Source organism: Engraulis encrasicolus, chromosome 24, assembly GCF_034702125.1.
Source record: "Engraulis encrasicolus isolate BLACKSEA-1 chromosome 24, IST_EnEncr_1.0, whole genome shotgun sequence".
Classification (NCBI taxonomy): Eukaryota; Metazoa; Chordata; class Actinopteri; order Clupeiformes; family Engraulidae; genus Engraulis; species Engraulis encrasicolus.
Window position 1 is genome coordinate 14,667,038 of NC_085880.1, and position 19,378 is coordinate 14,686,415.

Sequence of the window (19,378 nt, forward strand, 5' to 3'; positions counted from 1 at the left end):
CAATAGGCCTATAAAAATGCACACAAACAACTCTCTGCTCCATCTCTTTTATTTAGGCGAAAACAAACAAAAAATAGAACATTTAAATCAACATTTCTCTTTGCTCATGAGGCTGGCTGCTAAACAGAACAGGGCTATTTTAGCCCACTGCTGCCGGTAACTTTAATGAGAGAAGTGGCATTTCTTGTTTTGCACAAGATCTGTGATGTTTGGCTCATAAGATGTCAATGCAATCCTAAGGCACTGGTGAAGTTTGTCGTCTGTTAGGGAACACCGATAACTGTTCTTAATTGCATTCACGTGAGAAAAGCTCGATTCGCAAGTGTATGTTGACCCAAACATGCTGAGCACAAAGATTGCCACTTTCTTAATGTTGGGGAACTGGTGTTTGTTCACATCACTCCAGAACTTTGCTGGCCCATCGTTGCGAAGCGCCACAGCCATGGTAGCAGATGACTGCATGTCAACAAGTTCAAGAATGAATTTGCCCTCGTCGATGGAGGGGACTGCTTGCTTTGCTCTGGCAGATAAGTCGCCTTCTTTTGCTGCGGTGAATGGGTCTCTGGCAAATGCCATAACCTCCGTGGGCAGATCAAGTCCGTCCAGCCGACCAGCAAAGTTTTCTTGTAGCTTCGCAATGAAATCCCTCATCACATCTGTGATTTGTGCCGGGGATGAGATGTTATCTCGGAGTGTCGGGAAGTGTAGCATTCTGCCTGTTAGGTCAGTCGCGAAAAGATCCAACTTGACGGGGAATGCCCTCATCTGTTCCACAAGATCAATGACCGTTTTATCTCGACCTTGTAATGTCAAATTCAGGTCATTCAGATGCTTGAATATGTCGTTTAGAAAGCAGACATCAGACACGAAGGCATCATCATGCATGCGATTCAGGTGGATATGCGCTTTTCGGTGCTTGCTGTTGCGCAGGAAAACCGTTATCTCCTCTCGGAGGTCACAAAAGCGCTCCAGCGCTTTGCCTTTGGACAGCCACCGGACATCGTTGTGCAAAAGGAGGTCGTAGTGGTCTGCGTTCATTTCTGCCAACAGCTGGCGAAACAAGCGATGTTGGAGGCTTGAGGTGGATCGAATGAAGTTGATTATTGCCATCACGTCATCCATTGCTTGTTTAAGCTCCCCGCTTAGCTTTGAACACAGCACTGTCTGGTGCACAATGCAATGTACAAATTTCAAGTCGGGGCTGATAGCGGACCAACGCGCAGCCAATCCACTTTTTTTGCCAGCCATGGATGGAGCCCCATCAGTCACAAGCAAGCACACACGTTTCATGTCTAGGTCGTTGTCGCGGAAAAAAGATGCAATTTTCTCGAATATCACCTCGCCTGTTGTGTGTTCTTCCAGCAGCAGGAGGGCGAGCAGCTCCTCTCGAAATATTTTGCCATCATAAAAACGCACATATATGCACAGTTGTGCAACATCAGTTCGATCTGTTGACTCGTCTATAGCTACAGACATCGCATCAGCTTTCTTCAGATCATTTAGCAGCGAGTCAAAGGCTTGGGTAGCAAGTGTTTCAACCCTGCGACTGTTAGAAGTGTCTGACAGGGGGACGTTTTTAATAGCTGACAGGACATTTGTTTTAATTTTTTCGTCACTTATCACTTCCTCCACCATGGCCAACGTGCAATCTTTCACCGTTTCAGAATCAGTGAAGGGCATTTTCTTTTTGGCCAAGATCCAAGCTACGCGGAGAGATGCAGCTGTGGCTCGTTCTTGAGATGTGCACGCTCTCACCAAAGTGCTGCTGCTGCGAGTGTAGGCGGCGATCAGGCTCTGCACTTTCTCAGCCCTCTCTGTCGATCCCTCCGGGAAGGTCACACGGAAGTTGGGGTGTTTTTCGACGTGATGTCTCCGAAGATTGTAATCTTTCATTACCGCAATACCTTCGTTGCAAATCAAGCACATTGGTTTGCCGTTGGCAGTAGGCAAAGTGAACAAATATTTGTCGGTCCATGCTGGATTGAACCGACGATTCTCATGGTCAATTTTTCTTTTAAGTGTAGAGAGAGACATGTTTCTTTCTTTCTTTTATATTTTAATGGTAATCCTAACACACATGCAGCAGTGTGTTGCTAGGGACTCGTTGCTGCACACCACTCTTCACGCTCTCGCGACACTTGATTGAAAATGCATAATTTGCTTTGTATTTTAATAATAACTTTGCATGTTAATAACTAGCCTACAAAATGACAAAAGTGCTAAATAATTACTACAACATTATCAATGTATTAATATTCTGCAAATTATTAGACGCATATAAGTTTTTGGAGACTAGTGACGATATTTTAGTTTTAAAAGTGACGCATCACGTCGGCCGCATCTGGGTTAGGATGTAGTAGCTGGTCTCAAACTGTGCTGCAATGTCCAGCGCTTCCTCTTTTCCTCTCATTTGGTGCCCGTATCAATGCGCAGATAGGCCCCCTAACCATCAATTTACAGAACAGGTAGGCCTACACCATTTTTTTTAACTGTTGTTTTGTGCAGCCCAAACTGGTTGGCTATTAAACGATACTCCGCGTAACTTCCCAGTTTATAAAGTACCATGGCAACACGCATCGCCAGCGGAATGCTTTTTCTTACGGTCTACCCAGCCTGACAGACCCGACCATTCATACAGTCCTAATTGATCTAATGACCTCATTTCGGAGTGCAGCTATTTCTTGACTGGCCCTTCTGACGTGCATCATCAAATACAGCAGTGCCACTTCCTGCTGCACTTTTATAAACACTAAACATATAAACAAAGTAAGGAAAACGTCCATGTCTGCATGTCTCTATAATGCCTAATAACTACTACTGTTAGGCCTACTAACCGCTGGTAACTGCGCAAAGTGCGCTTGACAGATATTGGAACCTTCGAAGTCATTTTAATGTATAGGCTACACTTCATTCCGATCAGACTAAACGGATCAGATCTATTCCGATCGGTGAAAAGAGCGGCATATATACACAGCTATTCCGACCAGAAAAATCGGATCAGGGGTACGTTTCTCGAAAGCGTCTTTACTGTCGTTGTTAGCAAAGTCCTTCGTACGAGCGACGCTCACCACTAAATCCAAGGGAATGGTAAGACGGTCTTAAGACGGTTAGCAACGACAAGAATCGAGAAACGGACCCCAGATCTATTCCAATCGGCGAAAAGAGCGCCATATATACACAGCCAGGTCCAAGTTACTAGGGTTCTAGAATCTTGAATCATTGATGTTCACATAACCTTCAAGATACCCTAACCATAGATCCTGAATTCAATGTCCACGTTACCCACAAGACACGAAGATGCCTTATGATTTCCACATCAGCATTAGAACTGAACAGCATTAGAAGTCTCTCAGTGGATGAGACGAGTCGACATATCTTCATATCTTGGAAGAATTTCACATCTTCAAGTTCTAATAAGTAGAACTCCAGTTACAACTATCTCATGATGTCCATTGGGATGATGCTGTGTCTGTGCGTGTGTGTGTGTGTGTGTGTAGGTGGGTCTGCTCAGTGCTGTGTCTATGATCGTGGGGACGATGATTGGTTCTGGAATCTTCATCTCTCCCAAAGCCGTGCTGGAAGGAACTGGAGCTGTGGGACCCAGCCTGTGTGTTTGGGCCGCCTGCGGAATACTGGCTACTCTCGGTCAGTGTGTGTGTGTGTTAGTGTGTGTTTGTATGTGATATACAGAGCTTTGTTCGTAGCAGGAAGTGATTGCTCTTATTTGATGAAAGTTTGTGTGTGTGCGTGTGCGTGTGCGTGTGTGTGTGTAGGGGCTCTGTGCTATGCTGAGCTGGGTACTATGATTACGAAGTCGGGTGGAGAGTACCCGTATCTGATAGAGGCGTTTGGTCCAGTTCTGGGTTTCCTCTTCTGTTGGGCCTCCATCATAGTCGTCAAGCCCTCAGCCTTCGCCATCATCGCCCTCAGCTGTGCAGAGTACGCGGCCACGCCCTTTTACCCAGGATGCACACCTCCTCGCCTCGTCATCAAGAGCCTCGCTGCCGCCTTTATCAGTAAATTACACCTCTCGTAGTTCCCTCCTCTCTTCTCTCTCTGAACCATACAGTTGTTTAGAGTGTTTAGTGTTTTTAACCACAAGTGTGCTGTATGCGATGGACAGGTGTGCCTTGCAAAATTATTCAGTTGCACTTAATTAACACTTTTTAAAGGAGTTATATGTCTATAAAAGACATTTTTCCTTTGTGTTTCTTTGAGCCATAGTCAAAGCATTTTAATAAGAGCTGATTAGTGTAGGGTAGAGTAAAGCAGAGTAGAGTCGGGTAGAGTTGATAAGTGTAGTTTAGAGTTGGGTAGTGTAGTGTAGAGTTGGTTACAGTAGTGTAGAGTTGATCATTGTAGAGTTGAATAGTCTAGCGTTTATTAGTGTAGTGAATAGTTAGGTTTAAGTAAAGTAGTGTAGAGTTGAATTGTGTAGAGTTGATCAGTGTAGTTTAGAGTTGAGTAGTGTAGTTTAGAATTGGATAGTGTAATATAGGCTAGAATTGGGTAGTGTAGAGTAGCAAAGTGGAGCAGGGTAGGGTAGAATAGAATTTTACATTACATTACATTTAGCAAAAGATTTTGACCAAAGCAACATACAAGGAGGACATTCAGGCAGTATGGTCAGTATGATACAGAGTCTGGGGTCAGTAGTTGATGAGTTGATGTGTGTCTGTTAATTTTTGTGTGCCCGCTCTTTTGTGCGTCTGTGTTCGTGTGTGTGTGTGTGTCTTCAGCACTGATCACACTGGTGAATTGTCTGAGTGTGCGGCTTGCCAAATACGTCCAGAATTTCTTCACGGCAGCAAAACTCCTCATCATCTTCATCATCATAGTGGCCGGAATCATCCTACTGGCTCAAGGTAGAGTGTGTGTGTGTGTGCGTGTGCGTGCGAGTGCATGTGGAAATTTAACAATGAGGAATAGCTGACTACTAGGCTGTAGAGTCAGAGTAAAGCCAGATTGACACAGGATAGCTATTACTTCTGGACCTCACTAGGCTCTACAGTCAGACTAACCATGCAAACACACCGACCTCAACAAGAGTGACAGTGGTGAAGAAAGTCACTGATTTTGTATGGAGGAGCTGGCAACAGAAGAGACACAAGTGATGTGGGTGACGAGGCGATTTGAGCGGCTCGAGCGACAGGTTGTAGTTGAACTTGAACAAATATTATGGATGGTTCAGCGACAGCCACCGCAGCCAGGGCTGGACTGGCCATCCGGCATAGCGGGCATTTCCCAGTGGGCCCCGCACCCTCATGGGCCCCTATTTTCAGAAATGTAATTAAAAAGTATATTAATTTATATTTACATTTCGGAAAATAGGGGCCCACGAGGGTGCAGGGCCCACCAGGAAATTCCCGCCGTATAATTATGAGGGGGCCCTTTACTGTAAACCAAAAGTGCCCGGGCCCTTTTTCTCCCCCACTCCAGCCCTGACCGCAGCCAATTGGAATGTCGGAGTGCTTGCATTCTGCTTTTAACATTCATACTCTGTTGCTTTTATTTCTCATGTACTGTAGCCAAGTAGGGGTCTCTGCAGGGCAGGGGGCGGATATCAACCGAGGTGGGCGTTTTTCCACCAGTGCAAGTCAACGAGAGTAGGCGGATATCAACCATTGCATCTGATTGCCTGAACGAGAGTAGGTGGATACCAACCATTGCATCTGATTGGCTGAAAGGCTACTGCGCGGCTACCAGGCTTGTTTAAAACAGTTTACGTAGCAGTTCATCAAATTGCACCATCGATTCCCGTGCAAAGTGTTATTATTTTCCAGGGAAACGTTTCACTAAACATTCCAATGATATACCGTCAACATATTATGTGAGAAAGAGAGATAAAGCACACGTTTTTATCACAATATGTCTTTTAATTTGTCTTCCCGTACCTCGCACATTGTACTGTTATGACTCATGTTGCTATAAACAAATTTCTCATAGCAACGGATCACGTCGACAAAATGCTTTTCAACACGACGTTCACATTGATTAAACATCGGGCTTCTTTCCAGGACACCCGGACAAATAGTAATAATAATACAAACTTTATGGCACCGTTGTTCACTTGGTAAGACATGATATAGTTAGAAATGTCTGAAACAATGTAAAACCGCAGCATCATATTCTTGACTTTGAAATACTTTTGAATAGCAAAAGCTGTTTGTTTATTGGAGAGTAAAAAAAACAATTCATTGTTCATTACCATACTCCCACGTCTAAGGTTTAGGAATGACCACACTATTACCTTTACCTGCCTGTCTTTCTATGCCCAGCTTGCAAAAAAATAATTCAAAGGCCATCAGAAAACATGGAGAGAAAAATATTTCTTGTTCATAACAATTGGCCTACTTCCATGTCTATCTATGGTTTCGAAGTGGCCACACTACTTACCTTTACCTGGCCTGTTTTAAGATGCTCAGCTTCCAACAATTAAAGGCCCTCAGAAAACTTGGAAAAGTAAGCCTTCTATTCATAACCACTGTTTCTTTGTACAAGTAGACTATATATTGTTGAAAGAAATGAATCAGACAGGAATGAAATGTAACAATTTATTTTCAAGCTTACATTCTAAACAGTCACCTTACCCTCTCCTCAAATTCATAGTGAAATAGCAGTAGAACAGCACTCAACTACCACAGTTACAGCAGCACTCATTTGTCTGATGTGTTGATGGCTGTGGAATTAAAGTTTCTACCAGTCTAAAACACAACAGACATTGCAATGCATTACACACACTATCAAATGCACACCCACAAAACTGTACAAAGGCAGATGGAATACATAATATGCATGGAACATATCCGTGAAGAGATGCAGACTAAGAGTATTGCCTACAGCTGAAGGTACAGACACTAAAATGATAAAAAATAGTCAAGTGTACTTGTTCAAAAACATATGGAACAGGGTTAGCACAAAAGTTTGGAATTGTGTTTGACCAGTCTCCAATGTGCAGTTAAACTAAACATAGAAATAAGACACTGACAATAATCTCTCTCTCACACACACACACACACACACACACACGCGCGCGCGCGCACACACACACACACACACACACACACACACACACACACACACACAACATGGAGTAAACAAACTCTTTCTTTGCCACATTCCCTCACACAAGCAGTGAAAAATACAGACTGATTCATACAATAAATGTGTGGTGGGTGAGGTGTTTCTGTGATGATGTTGACTGCCCTCTTGGAACAGTGTGAAGTGTACAGGTCCTGAATGGCTGGTAGGGGTGATCTTATGATCTTTTCTGCCGTCCTCACCACCCTATGCAGCGCCTTGTAGTCTTCAGCTAGATGGCCGTCATGCCAGACAGAGAAGCTGCTGATGAGGAGGATGCTCTCAAAGGCACCCCCGTAGAAAGTGGCGAGTGCAGATGTGGGGAGGTCGGCTCTTCTTATCCTTCGCAGGTGTCTGCACCTTTTGGATATGGTGGAGTCATGTGGTGCAGTTGGCTGAGGAGGAGAGGCACAGTGGTTGGTGCTGGGTTGATCAGGTTCAGATCCAAAGTTGCTGGTGTCATAGGTCGAACCGTAGGTGGAACTCTCCTTCACAAAATATTGTCGGTGACATCAACCCTTCTGAAAACTGCCTCTGTACCTGTCAGAAACACAAAATAATGTTAAATGACACAATAAGATCCCCTTAACCAAAGGCAGACAGACACACACTTCCACTCTTTCTTCTATGACACACACACACACTTTAAAGTTCACATGTAGAATGACCTGGTGCTCTCGTTCTCTCTCGCTCTCGTTCTCTCTCTCGCACACGCACACACGTGCACGCACACACACACACACCTCTTCCCCAACCTTTGCCTCAAGTGAATGCAGCATTTTTTCTTTAAATGCCTTACCTGCACATGTGTGGTTGAGGATGGAGCTGCCTGACAGGGGGTCCGGAGCTGTCCTGGTTCATCACCATCATGTAGATCATCAACCCAATTACGACTCTGAGTAGGAAGAATCTCTTACATCTACGCACGCATACACGCACGTGCGCACACACACACACACACACACACACACACACGACAGGAAAGATAAAGGTTATATGGTATATTAAAAATCAGCCCCATCACTTTAATGACAAACACAAGACACTTCTGTCCTGTACTGGGGTCACCACTGTGCACCTGTGGCCTACTGTACATCCTGTCTGTCTGTGTGCACCCCTAACCAAAGACAGACACACACACACTACCACTCTCTTGGCTGTATGACAGACACACACACGCCTTTCCATCTTTTGCCTCAAGTCAATGGTATGCTTTTTTTTTGCACTACATACAAATCACACTCATCATTTTAATACAGAACACGAGGCTGAAGCGATACAACTGCTTCTAGCCTGTGCAGGGGTCATTACTGTGCAACTGTTCAGTAGATCCTCTATACAGCACCTCTGCTATAAACACAATAAGATCAAAAGATGTCCAAAATTCAGCAGCACAGGAAGAAATTACTGTATGAAATACGTGTTGGTCCAGTGTAGGACAAAGCACACAGTTTTAGATTCAGTGATTTACTTACCACTGTGTGCAAAATGTTAGTGGTGACATCAACCCTCCTTCTGAAAACTGCCTCTGTATCTGTCAGAAAAAAAAATAATGTTAAATGACACCATAGGATACCCTTAACCAAAGGCAGGCAGACATACACTGTCTTGGTTTTATGACACACACACACACACACACACACACACACACACACACGCGCAGACACACACACACACACACATACACACACGCACACGCACACACGCACCCATCTTTTGCCTTGAGTCAATGTTTTGTTTTGTTTTCTGCAGTTGGCCTTACCTAGAAAGGTGTGCACAGTAGGAAGAATGAAGATTGAGGATGGACAAGCAGGGTAGGAGGTTCTGCTCGAGAGGCATGGTGCTGTCTTGGTCCTGATACTGATTGGTCTTCACCATAGAAAATAGAAAAGATCAAAAGGTGTGACATGACAGATACCACACACACACACACACATACGCGCACGCACGCACGCACACACACACACACACACACACACACACACACACACACACACACACACACACACACACACACACACACACACACACACACACACACACACACACACACACACACACACACACACACACACGAGAGATACAGGGTTTATGATACATAAAAAGCCCACCTACATACTGAACATAGTTGTCTGCAATTTCCATTTCTACCTCCATCACTCTGGCCACCATATTCCCAAGTCTGTTAAGATATTTGTCTAGATATTTGTTTAGACTCTGTGCTGGGGCCACCACTGTGCAAATGTGGCCTACTTTACACCCTCTGTTTGTTTTTGTGTGCACTATTGAAGCTTTGAATATCATTGCATCTGTATGATGATTACACAGGCTGCTATTCTATTCACCTTCTCTGTCATTGTAGTGGGGCGGAGTAAAGTTCAATAAGTAGTCGACTACGCCATGGGGAATAGCCCCAACAACCAACCAAAACCTCAATCACTTGGTAATACCAGAAGGTTAAGCACACAGGTTCGTTGCAATTAAAGAGCAGAGACAGAATTCCATTCACATGATATAATTTATTTAAAGACAAATCAAAACCTGGTATGGTAAGGAGAGGGAAGGAATATGCAGTTAACTAATAGTTTATTGACAATAGGGCATTAGGCCAAGACACAGACAGACATGATGTATACATACAACATTCACAGGAGTGGAGGAGGGACCCACCAGAGGGAGGCGTCTCTTCAGTAACAGAGGCCCAAGAGGCCACACGTGGACTATAGTGATACTACAAACACACAATTGCAAGCTACACTACTACACACTGTAAAGAGTGCAACACACCACAACAAGAGGGCGCCTGCCACTAGGTAACCAGCCTCCCTTCTGAGAACCCGCTCCACTCCTGGAATAAGAGACAGAATGACACATGAAGCGGGACAAACAAAAACACATAGGCCACTTGGACCAATGCACTTCACCTGGCATGCAAGGGTTAAATTGTGACAAGTAAGGCAGATAGCCAAGCAAGCAAAATAGCACGGCAAAGCAAATAAAAGCAAGCAAAATAATGGCACGGCAAGCAAAGCAAAAATAAGTCACACCAGGCAAACCCAAAAGAAATAGGCCTACAGCACTGCAAGCTAAATTAACCCAGCACACCCAGATAAGCGCAGCCAAAAGCCATGCATAAGTAGGCCAGACAGAGCCAAACACTGGATTGACAAGACAAACAAAACAAAATACAAATAGAAGAAGGAAAACAAACAAAAAGCTACGATCACACACACACGCACGCACACACACACACACACACACACGTCCGCGTCCAGAGAGCACTGGCCCAAAGCTGTGGGCAGCGAAAGTTAGCAGCAGACGTACGGATTGGACAGAGACAAAACAGCGGCACAGCTATCAGCTGGTAGACTGAGGATTCCAACTGACCAAGGAGTCAGGCACCTATGAATGTGGAAGCAAATTACTACTAGAAGTAACATGATTTAAGACATACCGGTGGAATCATCATCATTAATTACATACCACCGCAGATGATGTCGCTGAAGCACAGAAAGAAGAGAACGAGCGCTCCGCCCCAACGCAACCTGTGGAGTGAGGGCGATTTAGTTGAATGCGCGTAAAGAAAATTAAAAACAACTAAGTTAACACATCCATTTTACATACCGTGAATCGGGTTTAGGTCACGGACGCCTAGTCCTCGCTTTGCACCACGAGTCAATGCGACCACCACACGCAGCAGAGAAACCAGAGACAGGGGAGGTAGCCACCTGAGCAACCCCTGCCGTAAACAGAGGATTTGCATGAAGCTGTGCGCTTAAACACTTAAAATACATGAACACAAAGGCATCGAGCATACCTTTCACAAACGGGAGATGTCCTCAACCTCCACTTCAAACGCGGAGCACAAGCAGACGGAAGCGCTGAGTTACCCCTGCCACAAACAACTCACGTTAGGATCCATACGCTTACACGCTAAACAGATAGGCGCACAAAGATTCAACATACCTTCCACACAATGAGGTTATCTCCAGCTCCACTTCCAACGCGGAGCACAAACCGAATCAGATCGGATCAAGCGAATGGTCAAACACAACCAGTGTCACTCATCACGGTCGCACAGCCTAAACAAAGAATAAAAGCTCTCCTGATCACTAATTGATTACCATCCGCCGTGGGTGTAACATCCTTACGGTAGTGTGTCAGGAGGACGTCAGCTCATACGTCATTACGGTAACGTGTAGTCAACAGGCACATGAGCGCAGCCTTTCCCATTACATCATGAAGAAACACTAATGACAGTTCAGTTCACACAGACGTGCACAACACACCACGAGATTAAATCGTTGTTTACAACATACTTATTGGCCCAGTGTGTAACTATGGGGTAAATACAACATATTTCATGATCGTGTCGTGGTTAAACAAGCAATCAAACCTCCGACTGTCATCTAACAGTATTAGAACATTTCAAACGAGTAGCAAACCTAGATAGCCCCTCGTAGTGATTAATAAGAGGTATTTTCTTAATGGCTTCGTGACAAACATCATCAATGATGTAAAGCAAGCAATCACAACATCTGCATATCTTTGCAAAGACTTGTCAACACGTTTAGCTTTACAAAGATTAATTGAAACGAGTGGAAGCCAGCCCTTAGTGTAATTGCCATTGCCATTGCCTTCGTGTAGCTTCCAAAAGAAGAAATGTTCAACACCCTTGTCATGTTAACATCTTACTTTGTCTGCCCATAACTTAGAACTGTACAGTATGACAAATAAACACAACATCTGAAACAAACAGAACATTACGAAGTGAAGCCCGTTAGCTTGAAGCTAAAAATATTAGCCAAATGAGCTAGTTGGTTGTCCGAGGTGGTTAAATATTCGCTCTCCGACTGAAAGTGAAGTTGTAAAGCAAACAGTATGCATATTTATACATTTATATCGAAAGCTTACCGTCAATTGAGTGATAGCTGCAGTGAAATCCATCCAGTACTTTTGAAAGGTCCCGCTTGTGTTGTGACATGAAGTGCCGGTGAAATCTCTGTCGCAACGCAACTCGAACAGGCTGCCGGACGCGCCACACAAATCAGATGCTACGGTTGAAATCCGCCCACTGGGTTGAAATCCGCCCAGCGGTTGAAAACCGCCCACCATGTGTTCTGCAGAGACCCCTTACTCACTGTAGCTCTTGCTTTGAAAGCAGTCCAGCCATTCTTTGTAGCCTTTGTCTCTTCTGGTGTGTTTGTATGATAAGACCATGTTTACACATATGGATATTTTTGTAAACACATCTGTTTGGGCAGGTATTTTTAAAACCAGAGATTTCTAGGACTGTCATTATGATAAATTTTAAAACTCATATGCCGTACAAATGGGATCAAAATGTGTAAATTAAATAGATCAAAAATATCTTAAAGATGGCCTCTCAACGTCATTTGATTAATATTGCTGTGTTCCCCATTGTTATTGAATGTGTTACGCGTTGGTCCTGTTTTAAAAAACGTTCTGGTTGCTTCGTTTCAAGCCGTTTTTGCAAGCCAGCAAGGTGGCTTTTGGAGAAACGAGAGGGTGTTCCGTGTTTCTCGTGGAAATGCGTCTCTGATTGGCTCACTCTTCCAGCTCTCGTGGAAATGCGTCTCTGATTGGCTCAGTCCTCCTGTTCTTGGAGAGAATGTAATGGGAAACAGAGTCGCCACTTCCCCGGGTGGTACTGCACTATAGGGGCGCCAACGGAGGCGTGCATGCTCCATTCAGGGCTGTGCTCTTTCGACAGCGACCCCTAGGCGAGCTGCAGGCACGGAGCAACCAGAGTGGGCTTGCTCTATGGATGAGGCTTTGTGCTGTGTGTGTACCTGAGAGTAGCAACCAGCTGATAGCTAAGCTAAGCTAGATTTCGGACCACCAGACATTGCTTGTATTGAAAACAAGCAGAAAAAAATTACTCGACATGTTTTTAGAAAAATGGGTCGACATAAACCTTTGTGGCCAACGCCTTCTTTCGACGTGACGAAACACAGAAGGACTTTCGTGATTCGCTCGTTTCTCTGCATTATTTATGTCAATTGGGAAACACCGGGAAATACAGCCAGGCGAGGTGACGCACTGCTATGAGAGCCTTGCAAGTGAGTTTAACTTGGGGTGACCGTCCGATCTTCAAAAGGAGTGAGTAAAACTGTGTTTTATCGGAAGTTGGCCTTTAAAAAAAAAAAAAAATCTGCACGTGTAACCAAGGCTTCAGTATGCTGTACCATCTCTCCTACAAATGAACTGGATTAACTAGATTAAATTACATTTACAGAATTTGGATCATATTATATGATTTGATTACATTTATTTGGATGTTATTATATCCCCAAAACACGGAGCGTTGTTAATGTTCAAGGGTAGATTCATGAGCTGATTAGATTTTTTATGTCAACACTTTCAAGGTGGCTGAATTCAAGATGGCCAAATTTTTGTTTGGTTCATAACTTCCAGATTCGGTGTGCTGATGCTCTAGGGTACGTTCATGAACTGATTAGATTTTGGATTTGCCCCAAACATTTTTAGCTATGTTTTCGTTTTTGTTTTTAGTCGTTTGGTTTTAAGCCTATGCACGGCACTGATCTATGTATAGATATTAAATGTACTTCTTTTATATTTTGTATTTAACATACGTTTATAAATAGGTGGACGGGAGTGGTAGGAATGATGGAGGACTGGAAACGTTGCGTTTTGGGGATATACCTTCAGCAGTCTGAGGCAACTGCATAGGCCTAGTTAGACTGTTAGATTACTTAGATTATATTAGAAGGTCAGATTACTATTGTGTGATGTGCAGCAAAAAAATCTCCACTCATACAAAACAAAATGTTCAAAGTGTGTGTGTGTGTGTGTGCGCGCGTGTGTGTATCCCAATAGGGAACACTCAGAATCTCAGGAATGGGTTTGAAGGGGCGACAACATCGTTTGGAGACATCGGACTGGCCTTTTACAACGGACTCTGGGCGTATGGAGGCTGGTGAGAGAGAGAGAGAGTACACATACAGAATATACAACACACACATACAGTATATACTGCCCACAGAAACGCAAAGCCAATTTCACATCTGTTCTACTTTGCCTAAATGTGTGGTTTGTTATAGGTGCATACAGAACGTATCTACTACATACGGTATACTGTGTGTGATTCTTCTGTTTATAGTACATGTATGTGCTTCTTGTGTGTGTGTGTGTGTGTGTGTGTGTTGCAGGAGTCAACTAAACTTCATCACGGAGGAGCTGAAAAATCCAAACAGGTGACAAACCTCGAGACATTTTAGAGGAGGCGGCCAAGAACTTTAAAAGGCTCCATAGGAATGAGTGGGAACAGTTCCTCCTGAGTAATGAATGGAGACGGGTCCTCCATAGAAATCTTTTCCTCGCTTGCTGTTGTTGATGGATATAATGTTGTGCTCAGTGTTTTGGCATGGTCATCCACGAGCATCGCCAGTATTTCCAGTTTACTGACAATGGCTGTATCTCAACGTCAAGGATCCTGGCATTGCTAGGATGTGAAACGGCCAGTGATTGGATACTCTTGGGTGAACTCTGCGGAGTAGCCAATCACTGGGCATTTTACATCCTAGTAAGGCCAGGATCCTTGACTTTGAAATACAGCCAATGTTGCACCATACAACACTAGATGTGGCGTTCAGCGTTGTGGCATGGCCAGCCTCGGTGCAGGGTTTGCATGATTTTCAGTCAAGATTTTTTCAAGACGCCACCTACAGGATCATTTTTTGTATCACCTTGTTGCCTATTGAGTGTGTGTGTATGTGTGTGTGTAGGAACATGCCTCTGGCGATTGTGATTGGCATCCCCATGGTAACGGTGTGTTATGTTCTGATCAACGTGGCGTATTTCACCATCATGACGCCAGCAGAACTGCTGCAGTCGCCTGCCGTCGCAGTGGTGAGTTATGGTGTGTGTGTGGGTGTAGACGTGGTGATTGTGTGTTGTACCCCATCTTGTAGGTGGTGCCTCTATTAATATGTGTGTGTGCGTGTGTGTGTAGACGTTTGGTGATCGTGTGCTGTACCCCATGTCGTGGGTGGTTCCCCTGTTCGTCGTTTTCTCCACATTCGGGGCAGCCAATGGGAACGCCTTCACCGCTGGCAGGTCAGTGACATCATCATGACGCCACTATGGCTACTAAGACATCACCGCATACCATTTGGTGAGAGATAGGGCCGTACTTACATTACCAGGAGTACAGCTGTGGCACACATGGGGCATAGAGCTGTGTTGTCATATGTGGAATATAGGAGCAGAGGACTCTGGGGTTATAGAGCTGTGGGAACATAGGGTGGCTGTGGGAACATAGTGACAACATTGGGAACATAGTGACAACATCGGAAACATAGGGCTTTGGGAACGTAGTGACAACATCGGGAACATAGGGCTTTGGGAACGTAGTGACAACATCGGGAACATAGGGCTGTGTGAACATAGTGACAACATCGGGAACATAGGGCTTTGGGAACGTAGTGACAACATAGGGCTGTGGGAATATAGAGCTGTGGCATCATAGGACTGTGGGAAGATAGAGAACATAGGGCTGTTGGAACATAGAACTCTGAGAACATAGAGGACATAGGGCTATGTGAACATAGAAAACACATGACTCAGAGCATAGGATAACATGAACATAGGACATTGATAACATATGACTGTGTGAACATAGAGCTGTGTAAATATAGGAAACCTTGAGCTGTGGGAACATAAAACTGTGGGAAGATAAAGAACATAGAGCTGTGGGAACATAGATACCATGTGACTGTGGGAACATACACCGCATTCCACATTATTACGCAAATTACATTTTTTGCCGTTTCCCCAAATAATCAATAGAAATGACAGTCGTCATAATTTTCAAGTCATCAGCCATTAGAGTACAATTAAAACGTTTTTTAATGAACCTTCCAATGATAACGGTATTTTTTAAAATAATAAAAAAATTAAAATGGCGAAAAAGGTTTTGTTCCAAATTATTACGCAAAACAGTTTTGTAGTGTGTAATCCAATTTTTATTTTTTTTTCCCCATTTACATCAAAACAGTTGGCATTTGGTACCCTCTCAATTACATTTCAATGTTCAAAACTTGGTTATAAGCTGTAACTGGAATGCTGCATTTAAAGGCCAACTTCCGATAAAACTCAGTTTTACTCACTCCTTTCGAAGATCGGATGGTCACCCCAAGTTAAACTCACTTGCAAGGCTCTCATAGCGGTGCGTCAACTCTCCTGGCTGTGTTTCCCTGTGTTTCCCAATTTACATAAATATTGCAGAGAAACGAGCGAATCACGAAAGCCTTTCTGTGTTTCGTCACGTCGAAAGAAGGCGTTGCCCACAAAGGTTTATATCGACCCATTTATCTAAAAACATGTCGAGTAATTTTTTTCTGCTTGTTTTCAAAACAAGCAACGTCTGGTGGCCCGAAACATAGCTTAGCTTAGCTATCAGCTGGTTGCTACTCTCAGGTACACACACAGCACAAAGCCTCACACATAAAGCCAGCTCACTCTGGTTGCTCCGTGCCTGCAGCTCGCCTAGGGGTCGCTGTCGAAAGAGCACAGCCCTGAATGGAGCCTGCACGCCTCCGTTGGCGCCCCTATAGTGCAGTACCACCCGGGGAAGTGGCGACTCTGTTTCCCATTACATTCTCTCCAAGAACTGGAGGACTGAGCCAATCAGAGACGCGTTTCTTCAAGAGCAGGAGGAGTGAGCCAATCAGAGACGCATTTCCACGAGAAACACGGAACACTCTCTCGTTTCTCCACAAGCCACCTTGCCAGCTTGCAAAAACGTCTTGAAACAAAGCAACCAGAACGTTTTTTAAAACAGGACCAACGCGTAACACATTCAATAACAATTGGGAACACGGCAATATTAATTAAATGACGTTGAGAGGCCATCTTTAACATTGAAGTCAATGGCAAGGCATTGCATGGGAGTTATGGAATCCCAGATGTCCTTGATGCTTTGCTCTTAGCGGTTTCCGTTTGTTTGGTCTGGTGACCCCCACTTCACTCCTCAATATACCCGTAGATTTCAATGCCACGTTTAGGTGCTTTGGTGATATCGACATTCTAACTCACATAACATCTAACTCACATAACATCCCAGTCATTTTCAATGGGGTTTTATGTCTGGTGAGTTAGAATGTCGATACCATCAAAGCACTACAAAACTGTTTTGCGTAATAATTTGGAACAAAACCTTTTTCGCCATTATAAGTTTTTTATTATTTAAAAATATACCGTCATCATTGGAGGGTTCATTCAAAAACTTTTAAATTGTACTCTAATGGCTGATGACTTGAAAATTATGACGACTGTCATTTCTATTGATTATTTGGGGAAACAGCGAAAAATGTAATTTGCGTAATAATGTGGAATGCGGTGTAGAGCTGTGGGAACATTGGCAGCATAGAGATGTGGGAACAGAAGGCTGTGGGAGCATAGAGATGTGGGAACACTGGGAACATGTAGCTGCAGAAAGATAGGACTGTGGGAACATAGGAATGCAACAGAAATTGTATGAACAGTCCTTTAGAAACAGGGAAGGCAGCTGTCCTTCCAGTGAGCTAACTGGACATCGAGTCATGAAGTGTGGATCGAAACGAAAAATTGCTTTATTTCCTCCCTTGGCAGCTGACTGCATTTGTGGGCGTAACGGGGATATTTGAGGGCAGCATCAGGTGCTGACTTGCGCTGCCTTGGTACCCAAAATGCTGTGCGCCACCTCCCTCTCAACCGGAAACCTGAAAAACAAACATGGCTACTACCTTATCATACTCTTTATTCTGACACTTGCGTATGTAGATATTGAGAATCGAAGGGATAAATCAACATTGTAGTATCTAAATATGCGGTTGCTAGATCTATTTATAGCCTATTTTTTACGATTCCACCGTCTGCCGGTCATTCACCGTTCAAATAGCATGCGTAAGCTAAGCGCTAACGTGATGAACGTAACTCCTGCCAATGAATCGCTGTAACATCAAATGCGCAGGGCAGCACGTTAGTGCCGTTCGTAACGGCTGTCTCATCAGCTAACTTCACCTATCTGATCAGTGACCTGTTTATGTAGGAGGAGTCATCAAGTCACTGCCTTCCATTTTGAATCAACCCGAAGACTTTAGAACAGTGTGTGTGTTTGTGTTTGTTTAGCTGTTTGTGTGTGTGTGTGTGTGTGTGTGTGTGTGTTGCCAGGCTGACGTATGTAGCTGCACGAGAGGGTCACATGCTTAAGATTCTGTCCTACATCAGTGTGAAGTACTACACACCATCTCCTGCTCTCATCTTCAATGTGAGTCCTGTGTTTGTGCGCGTGTGCGTGTTTGTCTACTGGGTTTGGTTGACACTCAACTATTAGTCAATCAGACACTGCTAGATTCTGCAGGGGAGAGAAAATCACAAGAACACTGGAAAAATATCTTTGAGTGATTCTACGATTCGAGTGCGCTTTTAGGTCCATGGACTTTATTTGCCAATTCCACTAACTATTAATTGCATCCAATGATGTTTTGGACATTAGCACACATTTATTTTTCATATAATACAGAAAGTGAAGACATAACATTATTTTCCTCAGCAGGAATGAATATTTAATACTGGTTTTGGACATTTTCATGCTGTCCTTGTTTTCCAAATGTCAGATTCAGTCTTCATATTAGCATGTAAAAATCCTTGTTTTGACCAAGATCATTGCCAATGTTGATTCACGGTAGTTATCACAATATGACAAGACTATTGTACTCTCCATTATGCATTAAATTGGCCATTTTGTGTGCGTCTGAGAAAACTGTGTCAACCGTGTCACACAGTGAAACCCCTGCCATAAATCAGTAAGAGTTTGGTCCTAAGTCCTCTGACCAACGGCATAAAATGTCATTACCTCTTTGGGTGGTGATGCGAAGACTGTTTGGTAAGTTTTGAGTTCAATTCTTCCATAATTTAATCCATTATTTTGTATGGTCTTAGAGCGGGAAAATTGCCTGTCAACTGTGTTCTCAACATAATCATAAGAACCTGAATTAGAACTCAAAAGTAGAAAAACACAGATAAAGCGTACAAACACATGAATTGATTAGGGTGTTTTGGTGGAAGTTCTGAGGTCTTCAGTTAGCACAACACCCTGAAAATGGCTGAAATGTCAAGCTGTGTCACCGTCAATTGTGTTACACATCAGCTATGACAGTTGAGGAGGAGTATGTTTTTGCCAATTGATCTCCATATTGATAGACAAACAAACAAAATAATTTGTGTTCTAGGGAGATGGGTTTGTCTGCTCTGTTTTTTCTCCTAAAAAAGT

At 43.8% G+C, this 19,378-nt stretch overlaps 1 protein-coding gene and 1 long non-coding RNA gene across 2 annotated transcripts in view; one reads left to right on the plus strand and one right to left on the minus strand.

Moving 5' to 3' along the window:
- LOC134441681 (b(0,+)-type amino acid transporter 1-like) overlaps positions 1–19,378 on the plus strand; it is a 43,237-nt gene that overhangs the window by 9,907 nt on the left and 13,952 nt on the right. The window contains exons 2-9 of the mRNA XM_063192076.1: positions 3,498–3,645; positions 3,774–4,016; positions 4,740–4,865; positions 13,942–14,041; positions 14,274–14,318; positions 14,850–14,973; positions 15,077–15,180; positions 18,277–18,373. Of these exons, the coding sequence (XP_063048146.1) occupies positions 3,498–3,645; positions 3,774–4,016; positions 4,740–4,865; positions 13,942–14,041; positions 14,274–14,318; positions 14,850–14,973; positions 15,077–15,180; positions 18,277–18,373 (987 nt within the window). The remainder of the gene's footprint in view (positions 1–3,497; positions 3,646–3,773; positions 4,017–4,739; positions 4,866–13,941; positions 14,042–14,273; positions 14,319–14,849; positions 14,974–15,076; positions 15,181–18,276; positions 18,374–19,378) is intronic.
- Positions 7,582–12,056, minus strand: LOC134441870 (uncharacterized). Its single transcript, XR_010033218.1, has 5 exons — positions 11,995–12,056; positions 8,843–8,949; positions 8,556–8,614; positions 7,880–7,999; positions 7,582–7,620 (listed from the first exon to the last, which is right to left on the minus strand). It is a non-coding gene; the product is annotated as an uncharacterized LOC134441870 (long non-coding RNA).